Raw genomic sequence first — 17,527 nt, 5'->3', positions numbered from 1 at the left:
CACTCAAGGCCGTATTCCATACATACATATAGAAGATACTACGTTTCTTAGATTTTTGAAACCTATATTTAGATAAGAAACACCAATTAAATGGCCTAGATGAGGCCTAAAAACAGATTGTCTGGCCTCATGTTCAGGTTTAAGTCGTTAGTTTGAGGCCCTGCTGCAATGGTTGAAAGACCCTGTTCTGTAAGGTGCCCATGCTCTACGGCTTCACCCCGGTCCTCATCCCTCCCCCCTCCTTCCCCTCCTTTAAGGAAGATCACACACATCATCCCTCCCTCTCTTCCCCCCTCTCTCCACCCATCTCTCACCTGTCTTAACTTCCACTCCAACTCATGTTCAGACTCCTTAGGTTTCAGGGGGTCTTTAAACAGCAAGTCGGTCTCCATGGAAACGCTAGGGTCATAAGGTTCGGGAGTAGTCTGCTGGGGATTTCTCTTCAGAGGATCATTGGACATCTGGACCTTGTTGATACGCAGCGCTGCACGGTTATCCCTCGCTTTTTGCTGGAGAGGAGAGGAGAAGAGAGTCATACTCGTTTCTGAAAACCTCCTCGAAGGAACTGCCCAAACACGAATAGAGGCAGCAGGGGAAAAAAAACAATCAATTGTAGGAAGAACAAAGACCCCAGGACGTAAACAGATCTGCAGAAAGCAGGGAGACGGAGAGAGGAGACATGAACACAGTGTTCTCCCACAATGCCCTGTCTGGAGTTGACTTCAGCTAGCTTGTTTACAATTCAATTACATCAGCACAGTTTCTCTCCCATTCATCTCTGGAACACAAACAGAATCTGGCTCGATCAAACCCACAGTGTGCACACAGACTTCCAGAGTGGACCGCTAAGCCTAACACTATAGAAGTGGTTACCAGGGTCACCTACCACATAAGGAGCTCTGTCCTGGGCGCTAGCCTTCCTCCACATCTTGGCAATCTGCTTCACTCTAGTAGACCACTCTGAGACAGACACAGCCATGAGCAGAGCTTAGTTCATTAGCTTATAGTGTGTGTGTGTGTGTGTTTTTACATTTACATTGTCATTTAGCAGACACAACGTCATTTGGCACAGCGGGGAATCGGGAATCGATCCGGCAACCTTCTGATTACTAGCCCGACTCCCTCACCGCTCAGCCATCTGACTCAGTTTTTGTATGTTTATGTGTGGGTACAAGAATGATGGCATCTCTTCCTCGTGTGTGTGTGTGTGTGTATCCATACTCCCTCACCTGGATACTGCTCCCTCAGTGCGGGGAAGTTGACGTTGGTGTACAGAACAGGAGCCACAGTGGCCATCTCCCCCAGAGTCTCCTCTTTCTCCCACTTCAGGGTGCTGCGCTGGGCATTTGACATGGTTTCAGACTCCGTCTCTGGAGGCGGGCCCGCTACCCCACCAGCGCCGGACGCACTCCACGGACCAATCACATCACCCCCCATCTGATTCAACTTCCTGTCCCTGTGAGGAGGGGGGGGGGGGGGGGAGAGAGAGAATATCAAAAGTTTGAGTAAAAAACTATCTTATTGAAAATGGGAACAGACCCAGCCTCATTGGTGCCTGGGACAGGAGTGAGAAGCGGACGTGCATACGGATCTGAGAGAACCATCCTGTTGTGGGCCATTCTTTGATAATTCTTCCTTTGCTTGTCTCCTCTACTTTTATCACTTGAGGACAGGAGGGTAAAGCAGACAGCCTTTAGCTGTTCACTCTACTTAATTGTTTCTTGTCAAATTAGTCAACAAGCAATGATTTCACAAATCAAAAAGACAAATAATCGACAACATGACAACATGAAAGCAACATATAATAGAAAACACAGGCAGTGGTACATCTTGCTTTACCTCATGTTCTCAGGGAAGGGCATTCTATGGAGTGGGGAGAAGTTGCCACCGCCGGGCATCCTGGGATTTGGAGGAAAGAGGGGGTTGGGCCCAATCATCCCGTTCATCGTGGGCATTCGTGGAAACATTCCACCGTTGCCTAGGTAAGCCATAGCAACCACGGTGTCAGTATATGTACATATACAAAATATAATTTAGCCTACTCACATAAACTTTTCTGGATTATGAAGACTGTTCCTTCACAAGGAGTGTTTACCTGGCTGTTGTAGGGTCATGCCTCCAGGTCTGCTGGGCCCAGGAGGGTGGCCTGAGTGGGGGTGAGGGGGCTGCAGAGTCTGGCTGGTACTGGGACTCAATACAGCAGTGAAGAGATCCTCCACGTCCTTCCCCTCCAGCTCTGTAGGGGGCGAGAGTTCATTTGGTTAGACCTCTGCCTGCATAAACGTAAAAACACACCCATGACAGATTTGGCCTAATCTTAAATTGTACGAGTAGAGAAACTAACCGGGTATCTTGTAGAGCTTACTGAGAATTGCACCTGAAAAAAAAAACATGAACATTTAATAATTTGTGATTTGTAAAACAATTGTATTCTATAAAATCAAAGGAAACTGTACTGGTCATCAGAATGAGGCAGTGTTGTCTCACCATCAGTCACAATCTTGTCCAGTTCAGGACTCAAGATGGCATCCAGAGGCTCATCCTGCACTGGTCTAGAGCTCCGCCCCCCTGCTGAGGGCGGAGAGGTCAGAGAGGGGTCATCTGTGATGGGGCCAATGTCCAGACCAGCTAAAAAATAACACACAAAGTATATTTAAACAAAGAAAGTCCACAAATGCATCACATTACTTCCTCGTCCTTCCCAAGAGGTATCGAGAGGAGGGGTAGAGAAGGGAGAGAGAGAGAGAGAGAGAGAGAGAGAGAGAGAGAGAGAGAGAGAGAGAGAGAGAGAGAGAGAGAGAGAGAGAGAGAGAGAGAGAGAGAGAGAGAGAGAGAGAGAGAGAGAGAGAGAGAGAGAGAGAGAGAGAGAGAGAGAGAGAGAGAGAGAGAGAGAGAGAGAGAGAGAGAGAGAGAGAGAGAGAGAGAGAGAGAGAGAGAGAGAGAGAGAGAGAGAGAGAGAGAGAGAGAGAGAGAGAGAGAGAGAGAGAGATGATCTGTCAAGTCATGGTAAGCGCCACACTGTTTCTTCCAAACACCATTTTTCTAAGAATAACAAAAAGCTAATTTGTGTTGCCTGCTCAACCAAGTGTGGAGAACAGCTTAAAAAAAACGATGAAAAAAAAATTGGTCCTTCTATTTTAAATAAGTCACTTTCATCAGTTACCAGGATCAGAACAGATGAAGGCTTAATCAATTACCCAAAATAATTACAGGTATATGGGTATTACGATGATTTATCTTGATAATCAACTGCCATCCACACTCAAGACATCCAGGCTCAAGGTGATGAACACAGCAGCTGCTTACCCAAGCACAGAAACTTCCTGATCTTGGAGATACTGGCCTACTAATAGTAAACTAACAAACTACTTGTAAAAGTACAAATAAAGCAATATTAAGCAGTATCCCATAATGAACTAATAATGAATAGATGAACAGCAGTCATGAAAGAAACACAATTGAAACCATTTGAAAGATTAAACAACACCCAGCCTCTCCAAAGACACAATACACCCAACACCACACAGTTTGTCATGCAGTAGTGTGATTGGCTGGTTAGGGTTAAAGCAGTAGTGTGATTGGCTGGTTAGGGTTAGAGCAGGTAGTTAGACAACCAGTGCTCGACCGTGAAAGAAGAGAAAGATTAAAGGAATATTTCACCAATATTTCATCCCCCAAAACACTTCCTCCCTTGTACACAGAAATATTTTCCAGGCAAGGAAACAAACTAGCTTCTTTCAGAAATGTGAGTGAACTATCCCTTTCCACTTCAGAAAACACATCAACAGTAACAGTAGTAAGCGGTGAAAGAAGGTGTTAGATGTTAGAACGAATCAAGAAACACCAGAAGGCACAGGAAAGCTCAGGGGTCAAGCCTACTCCCACTACTGGCCCTTGAGTAGGAGAGGGGCCTTGAGACGGATCTTACCAAAGGGAGAGGGAGAACTGTCCACCTGGAAAGGGCCTAAATCAAGACCTAAAGAGACCCAGAACCACAGTATTATAATCCGAGAGCTACAAAACCACAGAATTGTGATCCTGGAGTTACAGGAACCCAAAACCACAGCACCAGCCTGGGGGAAAATACAATACTAATCTATAATCTAAATAAAACAGCAAAAGGCTGAGGTTGTGACAGAGCCGCAGGAAGACACAGTGAGTCAGACAGGGTAAGACAGAACTACATGAACCATACAATCACACGTAACAGAGACACACAAGATGCCAAAGGCTGTGAATGAGCTGGGGAGTGTGTGAGTGCATGTGTATTTTGCTGTGTATGTATCAGACCCGGGTCAAATAGTACATCAAATAATTTCAGATATTGGGTTTTATCTGGCTCTAGCTGGAGAAGGGTGGTAGGGGGGTAGGAAGAGGGGTGAGGGGGGTAGGAAGAGGGGGAGACGCACTGTAGGGGAGGATTCGGAACACGACTTAAATGATTCCATTGTGCTGAGCGAGCTCAATCAAGATGCCCATCACCAGTTGACTCAGGTCTGATGCGAGTTGCTGGGTGGTTTCTCCCAGGGTAACAGAGTTAGGGAAAACGTGGGACTAGCTATGAAGAGAGTGAACGAAAAGTGAGGAGCCAGGTTAAAGGAGAAAAGGGTAGAGACCAGGAGAGTTAGCCCAGCAAAGGAGGAGGACGGGGGGTGCAGAGAAGGGGAGGCAGGCCAGGAGACCCAGACACAAGGGCAAGTTGAGACTCCTGGAGGATACAGAAGGGAAGGGTGGGGCAGGCCAGGTGAGTCATCCCAGCGGTGGTGAACATTGTCCGGGGTGTTCTACCTGAGTCTCTCCCTGGCTTCACCAGCTCCTCAGACAGCATCCCCAGCAGGTCAGCGTCGGTGGTCAGGACCTCTGAGAGGTCCACTAAGGGATCCTCATCATGGGCTGGAGATGGTACACCATACACATGAGTGATACACACACACACACATGTGATACACACACTCACACACACACACACCCACACAAAACAAACATGTATGATGCACATACATATCATACACACTGGATGCATGTATGATACACTTGTCTACCTAGACATGAATGAGGATGTGAAGGAATGGCACAAACAGACTGACTGGTAGAGGCCTCTACAGGCTGACACCACACACCTGAACGCTTCCAAGACAGTGATACATCTCATTCACCAAAGGTAACAGAAGGGAGAGGAGGGTTTTTTTTTTTGCTCCTAGGTTGCTCTACTATTAGCTGTGTGCATGTGTGTGAGCGTGTGTGTGTGTGTGTGTGAGTGAGTGTGTAAAATAGTAGTGGGCTGAGATCCAGAGACAAAGACAGACACGAAGAGAGAGAGAAAGAGAGAGAGGTGGAGAAAGTGATGTAGAGACGACAGAAGGAGTCAGGGATGTGTACTTACGCAGCACTCCTCCCGTCCTAGAGATGGGCGTGGCAGAGGAGGAGCTTAGCAGGGGGTCGGACGAGGGGTCCAGGAAGCGAGCGGCGGGGTGTTTGGTCTCCACCCGCAGCCCAGACGGCTCCTCGCTCAGACCCATGGGTTCGAATCCCGACCTCCTTCCCTGCTTGCTCTTATCCATCAGGTCCTTCCCAAAGAAGGCGTCCTGTAGCGAGGACACACGCAAAACCATGAACAGACATCAAACACATGGCAGGGTGCGGGCGATCTCAGTAAGACCCCGAGCACTGTGAGTCTGTCTGGGAGCGCCAGGGTGAAGGCTCTTTACAGGATGTGAGACATTAAGAGACGAGGTCTATCTATTAATGATGACACTGGCTCCTCTGGCAGGCAGAAGGGGGTGGGGGGGTAAGGGGGGTGACAGCTGGAGTGTTTGATGCATGGCTGCTCACACCCCTGAGCATGCTGGTCTGGTGGAAGGATCTCTTGGCACCAAGAGGGCATCAGCGTTTCCGATGAAGGTTTCACACACACACACACACACACACACACACACACACACACACACACACACACACACACACACACACACACACACACACCTCGCACGATGAGACACAAACACATACTGACACACAACTGCGGACAGTGCAAACGCACCCGCGCCACAGTTTTAACCACAGTGCACAGTACCTTGTCCTGCGCTTACCAGGACATTGAACAACATTATGAGTATACTGAGTACACCATGCTACTGTCCACCCTGGCCTGCAGCCCTGGCCCGCATCTCTGGCTGCTCTCCTCACCTGCAGGTAGGAGGGGAAGGCCTCCTCCAGCTTGGTCTTCTGTTTACGGTATCTCTTCCTGACCTTCTCCAGACCCTCCACAGGCACAGGGGCTTGTTCCTCTCCCGGGCCACCCTCGCCATCGTTCCAGACTGGAACACACACACACGGTTTAGAGGGGAGTTCCTCCTTCTAGAACAACCTTTAGAAATGGTGTAAACTGAGGGGCAGACTGAAGTAATGGAGCGCCTACCTTCTTCCTTGCCCTGCTCTGTTGGAGAGCCTGTGGAATCCTTCCTGGAGAGGGATCGTTTGGTTTTGCCTTGTCCAGCTTTGCTCCTCTGTCGCACCATGAAGCCACCAATACCTGGTAAAGAGGACACAGTTAGTCTAAAACACGGGAACACTTGCACCCACACATACACACAAATACAAACCCCATTGGGTGATTAATGTAGGCAGCCTCTAATTCTAAAAGGTTTGACAGCAACGCCTTCGTATTCATCTTCATTAACAACTAACAAACCTGGACCTGTGTGTGTGTGTGTGTGTGTGTGTGCGTGCGTGTGTAAGTTAGGAGAAGAGAGAGGGACAAGAGATGATGCATGTCAGGTGAGCCTATTTCTGGGCTGTGAGGAGGTACTGGGCGTGGGAGAAGACAGCCTTGGGAGGGGGGGGGGGAGAGTGAGAGTAAGACAGAGAGAAGGAGAGAGAACGAGGAGCTGATGAGAAGTGTTCTGCTGAGTAGAGTGTTCTGTTACAGCACAGAACCCAAGAGATATGTACATACTTCCTCATCAAACATCTGCAAAGTCATGTGTGAGAGAGACCGTTTGGAGGCTTGCTTCTCGTTATGTGACTGTTTCTATGGAGGGGGAGGGGGGATGAATTTCTGTCTCTGTTGTGTTTTTTTTAAGTGGAGGCACTCGGATGATCTGCTTCTGGAAGATTCAGAGTTGGGGCTGTGTTGGCAAGAAGCAGTGCACTCTGGGATGCTACTTAAGAAGTCTGGAGGACTATGCAGCCAGACCATTACACACTCCACTGGAGCATCCACGACTAACAAGACAGCTTCCTCTCCTCCCCCATCCCATCTCTTCCTCCACTCTCCTTCCCCCAACTTCCTCCTTTCCAGCCTCAGCTCTACTTCAGTCTCTTCCTCCTTCTCTGTCACCACTCTTATTTCCTGTTTTTCATTAATTATTTCATCCATCCATTCCCCCTGGTATAGTACTGTTCAGGTTGACATGGTAACACACCGGGTCTATACGGCTTTCTCTTCCTCTTCTTGTTGCCGTTCGTGACCTCTGACCCCTTGGCGTCCTCGTCGGCTTGAGCACGTTCAGGGCTGGAGTCCGATTTTACGTCACAGTCCATCATGTCTGCTACACACACATACATGTAAGAGGGGATTCATCTTTAGCTCAGCAAGATAACACAGGCAAATATGTGGCTCACAGGTGGAAACCTTGGCTCAAAACCCTCAAGTCATGTAGTTTTGGAACACGTGCCCAATCTTGTTTGTTTAGGGAGGTAAATGGTTCATATTGTGTGTTCAGAGCAGTAAGTAGAGGGTTAACTGTCTTTGTGTGAGCAGAGCAGAGCAGCAGGTAAGGGGTTAAACTAGGCATCGTTAACTCCTGTCTGGCCACACTGCCCTCTGTTCTAATGGATGGTCTGGGCATTAACTCAGTTAGAACCACTCTCCTTTCCTCCCTTTCTCTCCCTCTCTCTCCCCCTCTCTCTCCCTTCATTCCCCACTTTCCCCCCTTTTCTTCTCTTCAAATTAATTTCCTTGCTCTCTTCTCTCTCCCTCCCTTGCTCACTTACTTCCTCTTATCTTGTCCCCCATTTCTCCTCTCTCCATCTCTTTTTCTCTTTCCATGTCCCTCTCCTCCTTTCTCACCCCTCTCTAAGTAATCGGTTCCACTCAGAAACAGGGAACTCCAGCAGAAGAGGGTTTTTTTCTACTTTGCATTTTCATGCATTTCAAATCTCCTGATTGGAAAAATTCCTCTTCAGTCTGCCTCACTTTGCTCCTCTCCTCCTCTAACCCTCACCCCCCCACTCTCCCCCTCCCCCATCGGTCTCTGGAACATCCAGTTCTCCTCTGTGAGCAGGACATTCAGACAGAAATATCTCTTTCCCGTGAGCTGGGTTAGAGTTTGAGTTGGGAGTGGTGGGGCGTGGAGACTCCCGCTCTCACCCTTGCTGTCGTCCAGGTCTCCGTCGCGGGACAGCTCACAATGGGGGTCCGGGGGGGTCTGGAGAACAGACACGATGTTCTGGTTGATGATCTTCAGCTTCAGTTTGGGCTTGGACCTGCGACGCCGTGAGGAAGGCACTACCAGGCTCTGGAGCTGACACAGGCCCGACTCGGTCAGACACACGCCGTCCTGGGTGTAGGTCTTCTGGTGCTCTGGACCAGGGCAGAGAGGAGCAGTCAGCACTACTGGAGTCTACGGGGTCCTACTGGACTCTACTGGGGGTCTGCGCACACAGTCTGACTGGTCTGCTGTCACTTACCCGGCTCTCGAATTCTGGATACTATCTGGGCCATGATTGGAGCTTCCATGTTGTCCATTAACATTGCTGATATTAGGACAGGACAGATAGAAGGGATAGGAAGAGGGATAGGCAGGAAGAAGAAGTGGAAGGATGCAGGGTAGTTAGGATACATCCTCTAGGGTTAGGGCCCTTCCTCTCAGCCTGGTCTGTTCACTAGGACAGACCACACTAGACGTAGAGGAGCTGCGTGCGTGCACAGTATCCACATTTGTGCGTTTGTATATTTGCATGTGTGTGTGTGTATATTTGCATGTGTATGTCTCATTGCGCGGGGGCAGATTATGTGTGTGTCGCTCCCCATGTGAGGACAGGCTGTGTGTGTGTGTGTGTGTGTCTCACCATGCGAGGGCAGGCTATGTGTGGTACAAAGAGAGCAGTCAAAGCCATCGTCAGCAGCATTCTCCACGTCCTCGTCCGAGTTCAGACCCTGGCAGCTGGCATGCACCCACCTGAGATAGAACCAGACATGAACACACTACACAGAGAGAGATAGAGAGAGAGATAGAGAGAGAGATAGAGAGAGAGCGAGAGAGGGAGCAAGAGAATGAGAGAGACAGAAAGAGAGAGAGAAATAAAAACAGAGAGAGACAGAAAGAGAGGTAAAGACAGAAGAGAGGGAGTCAGAGAGAAAGAGACATGGAGGCAGAGAAAGGTAGAGAGAGAAAGAGTGAGAGAGACAGACAGAGAAAGGTGGATCCAGAGAAACAGAAGGAGGATGCCCACCTGTCACACTGGCGACACTGCAGGATGAGTTGGTCGTCACGGTAGCTCCTGGCACACAGCGGGCACGACTCCAGGCTGGCACAGGGGCCACAGCGGGTGTAGTTGTTCTGCCACTCACACCCACGGCCTGGGGAGGTGGCACCACACTGGGTACAGGACACACACCTGGTACAGGGGGTGATGGGAGAGAGCGAGAGAGAGAGAGAGCGAGAGCGAGAGAGAGCGAGAGAGGGATGCAAATCAATACTTGCACATGAAAAACAACTGCTCCTTACATACATACAGGACTCCCATTGGCAGTCAGAGGTAGGCAACAGGCACCAGTCATCACAGCAACAGCTTCTAAGAATGTTTGACAGTAGGACGAGCCATGGTAACATCACACCTGACCTGAGGGAATACACCCCCACCCCCCTCCCCCGCAAACCCTCTGCCCCGTCTGACAGCTGGAAACCTTGATACACAGAGAGGGGGGGAGGGGGAGGTTAAGACAGCAAGACAAAGAAAGATAGAAGGAAGCAGAAAGAGACAAGGAGAAAATGAGAGTGATATACACAGACACACATCGAGAGAGAGAAAGCGTGGGACCATGAAAGAGAGGGAAAAGAGACATGAAGAGAGAGAGAGAGGGAAGAGAATGTGGAGACAACCGTAATATATATATTTTTTTTTTAACCGTATTAGATGTCAGTGTGATTGACAGGTGTACCCACCACTTGCACTTCCAGCTTCCCTTGGGGACGGTGTGCAGGGGAGGGTCCAGACAGTAGGTGTGGTAGCTGATGTCACAGTCGTCACACAACAGCAGCCGTCCGGGGTCGCTGGCCTCGCCGCACGCCTCGCACACCGTACACTCCAAGCAACGCCAGCCTTTACTCAGGACCACACGGGTGATCTACACACACGGGATGAATCCATGAGGCAGTCAGTCGTTCAATCAATCGCACTGATTTATTCATTAATTCACTTCCAAGCAATCGAACAAGCCAACTCCTCACCTTGATGTTGACACAGAAGGGATGGTAACACTGGCCACACTGGGCGCATGCCAGCAGTCGGCCCTCTGCTCCCTTTCCGAAGCTCCCACACACCACACACATGTCCTGGGGAGGGGAGGGGTGAGGGGTGGGACAGGATGAAGGGGTGAGGGGTGGGGACAGGATGAAGGGGTGAGGGATGGGTGAGGAAGGGGGTGAGGGAGGGGGTGAATAACAAGGTAAGTCAAACAAATCAGGAATCTTCATGACCTCGCTCCGGGTGTGTAGGATGGTGGAGTAAGTTTACCAACACAGTGTGCCAGGTCGTCTGGAAAGAGAAACGTGCTTCCTTACACAGCCATGTTTTCACACACACACACACACAGAGCAAGCTCACCTGTCTGAGAGTGAAGTGGTCGGAGGTGGAGAACATAACCACAGTGTTGTGCATGCTGTTCTCCTCTTCCTCCTTCACCATGTAAGGCTGCTCAACCATCAGGGCCTGGGGAGGAAACATCTCATCAACACAACCATCCTGTGTCTGTGTGTGTGTGTGTGTGTGTGAGAGAGAGGGAGAGAGTGAGTGAGTGAGTGAGTGAGTATATTGTTGAGAAACTATCCAATTACAGTCTTAGTTAAGTCCTATACAAGCTATTGGATTACTATTAGACTGTACCTGCTGGTTTTGTGTTCGTTGCTGCACTATTATTTGGCACACAGAGGAATACCCACACCACTCAAGTGTCTCTGAAGGCTAGTCTGTTTATGTAACCTTTATACCAGTCCACAATACATACATAAACACTGTCTGTCTGTCTGTCTGTCTGTCTGTCTGTCTGTCTGTCTGTCTGTCTGTCTGTCTCTGTCTGTCTGTCTGTCTGCCTCTGTCTGTCCGTCTGTCTGCCTCTGTCTGTCCGTCTGTCTGCCTCTGTCCGTCTGTCTGCCTCTGTCCGTCTGTCTGCCTCTGTCCGTCTGTCTGCCTCTGTCCGTCTGTCTGCCTCTGTCCGTCTGTCTGCCTCTGTCCGTCTGTCTGCCTCTGTCCGTCTGTCTGCCTCTGTCCGTCTGTCTGCCTCTCTGTCTGCTTCTCTGTCTGCCCGTCTGTCTGCCTCTGTCTGTCTGCCTCCGTCTGTCTGCCTCCGTCTGTCTGCCTCCGTCTGTCTGCCTCCGTCTGTCTGCCTCCGTCTGTCTGCCTCCGTCTGTCTGCCTCCGTCTGTCTGCCTCCGTCTGTCTGCCTGCCTGACTGCCTGCCTGCCTGCCTGCCTGCCTGCCTGCCTGCCTCCGTCTGCCTGCCTCCGTCTGCCTGCCTGCCTGCCTCCGTCTGCCTGCCTGCCTCCGTCTGCCTGCCTGCCTCCGTCTGCCTGCCTGCCTCCGTCTGCCTGCCTGCCTCCGTCTGCCTGCCTGCCTCCGTCTGCCTGCCTGCCTCCGTCTGCCTGCCTGCCTCCGTCTGCCTGCCTGCCTCCGTCTGCCTGCCTGCCTCTGTCTGCCTCTGTCTGCCTCTGTCTGCCTCTGTCTGCCTCTGTCTCTTCTCTCACACACACACAAGCAAACACTGAACCACACACACAACCATCACGCCAGCAGCATTTCTGGGCCTGAGTGGTTTCTTGTTAACGTGGGCGCCCATAGCTCAGGGCCCAGCTAAGCACATTTACCAACTCTATTATTCATACATGCAGAGAGAGGGAGAGAGCGAGTGAGGAATGGGAGGAGGGAGAGAGAGGCAGGGAGGAAGAGACTAAAGAGAAGTGGGGTTATTTGACTAAATCGAGTGGACTCCACAAAAAAGTCTTCAGGGATATAAAAAGTAATTTGATAACAATTTGATGACAACTGCAGGCCACCAACACGTCTAGACCCAACTAGACAGCTGAGGTCCTGGGGATGAAGGGATGAGGGAACAGGGAGAGAGAGAAGTGTCGTACCCCGGGGGTCACCATGAGGTTGGGGTCAGCCTTCAGCCTGGATCGCCCACGCCCTCCTCGCCCTGATAGGTTGGCTCCTCTGGGTCTCCGCCTACCTGGGAACCCTGAGCCTCGCCCCTGAGGGGAAGAGAGAGAGAGACAGAGAGAGAGACACGGAGAGAGAGACAGAGAGAGAGACACGGAGAGAGATACAGAGAGAGAGAGAGATGATGGATTGAAAGGAGGAGAGAGAGACAGAGAGAGCGAGAGAGAGACAGAGAGAAAGAGAGACAGAGAGAGAGAGACATATGATGAAATGAAAGAGGGAGAGAGAGAAAGAGGGAGAGAGATGGGGGAGAGAGACCGAGATTGAACATGTCATTAATGCCTGCATCTCCATCTTACTCAGTATCTCGTCATCACAGAGTAGAGCCTAGAGCAACCCATAGACACACACAAACAAATTCCCATGCTGAAACGCTCACCCACCCACACACACAGAGGAGCCTGCATACCTCCGATACAACACACACAATGTATCTTTCTTTCTCTGTCACGCGCACACACACACACACACATCCCCTACTTCCCCATTTTAAAACATTCACATAGCTCCCATAAATTAACATACAGACTCTGGACATCATTTTAAATAATGTGGGGCTTGCTGAATACATACATGTGGTGGGAATGGGCAAGAAAAAAATAAGTGTTCTTGTAGGTCACCCCTCTCTCTCTCTCTCTCTCTCTTTCACCCTCCCACTCCAGTCACTCCTCATTACTGTACCTCTTCAATCCTCCTCCTTCATTCCTCTACCCAGCTCTCTTATTCCTCTCCTGTCCTCCACCCAAATCCCTCCCCCATTTCACATTCACTCCATGTCTCCCTTTTCTCCCTCCCACCCAAAACAGCTGTCCCACATCCTTCAGCCATCATCTCCCCTCCATCCATCCAACTAGCTTATCTATCAATATATTTATCCATCCAACTATCGGGGCAGACTGATTTGCAGTTTGAATGTAAGAGGTATTGTTGGTGGGGGGGGGGGGGGGGGGTCTCTCTGTGTTTACCACTCTCATGCTCCATGCAGCAGTGTCCTGGGGGGGCCGGGTTCTAGGGCTGTCCCTGTCCCACCCCCCTTGCCCAGACTCCTCCTGTTGCTGGGGGGGCTGCCCACCCTGCGAGGACTCCACCATGCTCCCTGACGAGGGGGGAGGTCAGAGGAGGGGGAGGTATGGGTAGAGAGAGGAGGGGTAGAGGGGGGTTAGGGAGGTCGGGGGTAGTGTTGGGTGCAGAGGTGAGAGAGGGTGAGTGGAGGGATGAGAGGGGGTGGGGGAGGATGGGATGAAAGGGTGTGGAAGGAACAGGGTGAGGGAAGAGAGGGGGTGGTTGAAGGGGTGAGGGAGATGGTGAGGAGGAGGGGGAACAAAATGCAGTAATATAAATGCAACAGTCACAAACAGAGAAAAAATCTCAGGCAGAAATCAATCAGGCAAAAAAGAAATGTTATTCAGAACAAAAGAATCAGGCAAAAACAAAACACGTAAATCACATCACAAGGAGCCTACACAGGGGTTGGGACAGACTAGACTTCGAAAAAAGAGAGGGAGGGGGAAAGAGAGAACCTTCACGGAATAGACAGTACTGTTTAGGGGAATCTCCTCCTCACTTTGACTTCACTTTCACCTAATTCTGGACAGAAGTTCAAAGATCACACAGTACGTGTGAGGCAGGATGACGCTTCCAATGACTGAGCTACCAAACACGTCAACAACACGCTATCGGCGTTCATGACGGCGACTAATCAAACAGCTTTGCCATCTGATTCCCTCTTAACAGTTCTCGACAAAAGGCACAACCCCTGCTGTCAGACACACGCCGGTTACCATGGCAGCCAGTGGCCACGGTGGTATATCGGCGTGTTTACAAAACAGAGTGGGGTTGTGTCAGCGTGATCACGCCGCCACTGCCGACGCCGCGCTCCACGCCGCGACATAAACACGGCAACGGTCGCCGTGGGAATTCAATATTAAAATCGTCCCGGTGAGCGTTTAGCTTGTTAAACATTCTAATCACCGCGGAGACCACAGCCAATATAATTGGTCTCAATACCGCAAACACCATAGCAACTGGGGTGCTTTTTTCCCCTCCTTCTTGCCATTTTTTGTTTTACAAAGCGAAATCATTTCAGAGACGTAAATAATATATAAACTATCTAACTAACTGCCGTGGGTTTGCATCGCGTTGCTTTGCCTCTCCTTACCACCCTCCCTTCATCCCTCTCTCCTTGTGTGTTCTCTCTCTCTCCCTCTGTTCTCTCTCTCTCTCCCTTCTTGTTTGCTTGCTGTCCCAAATCCCTGTTTGTACATCTAACACTTCTCAATGAAACCAAACAGCATTCACTGAAACACAAGATAGCGTCAAACAGTCAGATATAAAAAGTAAACAAAAATAACACAAAAAAAAAAAACATAGCTGGGACACAGACACACATTCCAATGCATTCGCAACATGGGTTAATAACATGAGTTAAATGTGGGTGTGTTCATTCACTGTGAATCTGAATGTGATTACGCAATCCAAGCATCCAACATGCTCTGAATACATGACACAAGGCAACTTAGTCAACACGGGTGGCTGAATGGGTGACACAAAGAAAAGAAAGAGAAAAATAATGGATAGAAAGACGGAATGGAATATGGACCCTTGGTGGGTGGGTGGGTGGCTCCCCTCTTTTTCAAATCTCAGTTCCTCTTTCCATTCCCACTTTTCAAGCCTGTCAGCAGTACTTCTAGTGTGTGTCTTAGCTAAGCAGTTCTCCGAGGTAGAGGGACCATTCTATCTTCTTCATCGCAAGAGGCAATCCATTTCTAACTGGAGATGAGCAGGCAACTTCAACAGGCCTAGTCCATGACAAAGGGGGGATAAGAGGCAAGAGAGGTTCGCTATAGCTGGAGGTGTGGGCCAGATGACATGTATACTTGCCGCACCACTTCCTTGTCATCTAGCAAACATATCAACCATCTGTGAGGCTAGTAAGCCCCTTCATCCTCTTATCACTGCCAAGTGTGTGGGGGGGTCCATGCTGGAGGATCACACACGCGGGAAACCCACCCTGTGGATTATTATATATACTGGAGACGGACTTGTCTCAGGGGAGAGGAGGAGAAAGCGACGGAAGAGAGAAACTAAAGAATCTGTGGAGGAGCAACTTTGAGCTTTGAAATGCCACTATCCGGTATATTGAGTCTGTATGAATAATTCCACCAGCTGGAACCTTCTGTAGCAGCAGTAGAGACCTCCAGGCCTCAACAAGGAGACTCTTTGGTTCAAGCTACATCAGAGTCCGAAGGCGGCTGAAAAATCACCCCCAGAAATATACCTTAGCTCCAGCAGAAGTCCCAATCCCAACCACAACTGTATTTTATATCCTGGGAAAGACTCAAACTATGAGAACAAGGGATGATTTGGTTTACAATTCACCGTTCCAATCATATCCTACGGGTTCAGACAACATACAATTGTTTTTTTTCCTTTCCCTGTCTTTCTCTTTTAAAAGAAGACCGAGCTCCTTCTTTCTAAATTCAGATTCCTGCATCTTTCACTTCTCTCCTCTTCCTCTCCTCCTCCTCACCTCTCTTCCTCTCCTCTCCTCCTCCTCACCTCTCTTCCTCTCCTTTCCTCCTCCTTTTCTCTCCTCTCCCTCTCTTCCTCTCCCTCTCTTCCTCTCCCTCTCTTCCTCTCCCTCTCTTCCTCTCCTCTCCTCTCTTCCTCTCCTCTCCTCTCTTCCTCTCCTCTCTTCCTCTCCTCTCTTCCTCTCCTCTCTTCCTCTCCTCTCTTCCTCTCCTCTCTTCCTCTCCTCTCTTCCTCTCCTCTCTTCCTCTTCCTCTCCTCTCCTCCTCTCCTCTCCTCTCCTCTCCTCTTCCTCTCCTCTCCTCTCCTCTCCTCCTCTCCTCTCCTCTCCTCTCCTCTCTTCCTCTCCTCTCCTCTCTTCCTCTCCTCTCTTCCTCTCCTCCTTTCCTCTCCTCCTCTCCTCCTCTCCTCTCTTCTGCTCCTCTCTTCCTCTCCTCTCTTCCTCTCCTCCTCCTCCTACTCTGCAGCTCGGCTCAGTGAAAATGTGGTTTGTGCCGTGCTTCGCGCCTCAATGAGCTTCATTCTGAATTAAAACACATCCTTTAAACCTCCCCCTCCTCACACCTTCCCCCCCCCCCCCGTCCTGTCCTTCTCCTTCGACTTAACATCAAAGCCTCAACAGAGAGAAAAAGGAGAGAGACACAGAGAGAAAGAGAAAGAAAGAGAACAGTGAGAATCTTGTTACTCTACACTACCCTACGCTACCCTGGCTGTGCTGGTTATTGGGTCATAGCACCACCAGAGGGGGGACAAACAGGAAGCAGCATAGGAAACAGAAGAGGAACAGCAAGAGGAAGATAATGTATAATATGTAGAACAGAGTCCTGTCAGGACCATGGGGAGGTGGAGCTGGGTACAAGAGGACAGCTAAAAGAAGTGTAGAGGGGATAAAAGAAGGGAAGGGTACTACACAAAGGCAGAACCGCCTCATCGCATCACCAAAAGAAGACAATTATAGAAGAACATCATACAGGGCAGGTTCACACCTACAAGACGAACATTGTCATCTTTGCTGGAACGTCTCTTGTGAAGGGGCAGAAAACAAGACAAGACTCAGCACTCCTACCTGTTTGACTCTGGGTCGTCCTGGGGAAAACCTCCTCTTGGAGATGGCAGGTTTTCCCATGCCAATCTTGGGGGTGAGGGGGATAATGGTGGTGGGAAGCCCACTGGAGTTGTATCCAGACTGAGCCTGAGGCTGAGCCTGGGACTGGATTTGAGTCAGAGCCCGAGAATGGATAGCTTCCCTCGTGGGTGAAGAGGCTTCTCTGGTGGGAGAGGGGGTGGCCTCTCTGGGAGAAGCCTCTGTGGAGAAGGGAGACTGAGTCAGTCTGAGGGACAGATCAGGCGACCAACTGCGGTGAGGCTGCGAGGCTCGGCCCCGCCCTCGAGGAGAGCTGGGTTCTGATAGGCTACGATGGCTGGCAGGGGTGTTGTCCATCTCCATGTCAACAGTGCTATCCAGGTCAGCAATAGGGCTGAAGCCTGTGGCTCCTAGTATATCCTCTGCCTCAGATAAAACACTGGGAGGCACGTCCCCCTGTTCAAATATATCCAAT

General features: G+C 50.1%; 1 protein-coding gene across 11 annotated transcripts in view; it reads right to left on the bottom strand.

Annotated features, from left to right (window-relative positions):
* The window catches only part of LOC146274870 (histone-lysine N-methyltransferase 2C-like), a 36,237-nt gene extending 19,118 nt beyond the window's left edge, over positions 1-17,119 (bottom strand). For 5 of the 11 annotated variants that reach the window (XM_084703435.1, XM_084703434.1, XM_084703436.1 and 2 more), the window contains exons 1-21: positions 12,356-12,472; positions 10,831-10,935; positions 10,455-10,559; positions 10,170-10,351; positions 9,457-9,621; positions 9,073-9,182; positions 8,692-8,757; positions 8,372-8,584; positions 7,425-7,550; positions 6,419-6,532; positions 6,187-6,317; positions 5,384-5,585; positions 4,789-4,893; positions 3,929-3,976; positions 2,488-2,628; positions 2,345-2,377; positions 2,096-2,236; positions 1,840-1,978; positions 1,230-1,456; positions 887-960; positions 315-509 (exon numbers count right to left, since the gene is read on the bottom strand). In XM_084703435.1, coding sequence (XP_084559561.1) covers positions 315-509; positions 887-960; positions 1,230-1,456; positions 1,840-1,978; positions 2,096-2,236; positions 2,345-2,377; positions 2,488-2,628; positions 3,929-3,976; positions 4,789-4,893; positions 5,384-5,585; positions 6,187-6,317; positions 6,419-6,532; positions 7,425-7,550; positions 8,372-8,584; positions 8,692-8,757; positions 9,073-9,182; positions 9,457-9,621; positions 10,170-10,351; positions 10,455-10,559; positions 10,831-10,935; positions 12,356-12,370 — 2,637 coding nt within the window. In that variant the 5' untranslated portion in view covers positions 12,371-12,472. Of the gene's footprint in view, positions 1-314; positions 510-886; positions 961-1,229; positions 1,457-1,839; positions 1,979-2,095; positions 2,237-2,344; positions 2,378-2,487; positions 2,629-3,928; positions 3,977-4,788; positions 4,894-5,383; positions 5,586-6,186; positions 6,318-6,418; positions 6,533-7,424; positions 7,551-8,371; positions 8,585-8,691; positions 8,758-9,072; positions 9,183-9,456; positions 9,622-10,169; positions 10,352-10,454; positions 10,560-10,830; positions 10,936-12,355; positions 12,473-13,405; positions 13,537-17,034 lie in introns of those variants that run through there. The other 6 variants (XM_084703433.1, XM_084703443.1, XM_084703437.1 and 3 more) reach the window with 4 other exon arrangements.
* Positions 17,120-17,527: the final 408 nt, after the last annotated feature.

Source organism: Hypomesus nipponensis, chromosome 8 (assembly GCF_054491055.1).
Source record: "Hypomesus nipponensis isolate SF chromosome 8, ASM5449105v1, whole genome shotgun sequence".
Lineage (NCBI taxonomy): Eukaryota > Metazoa > Chordata > Actinopteri > Osmeriformes > Osmeridae > Hypomesus > Hypomesus nipponensis.
The sequence above is the reverse complement of the archived record's forward strand: the minus strand, read 5'-3'. Positions and strand labels throughout refer to the sequence as shown.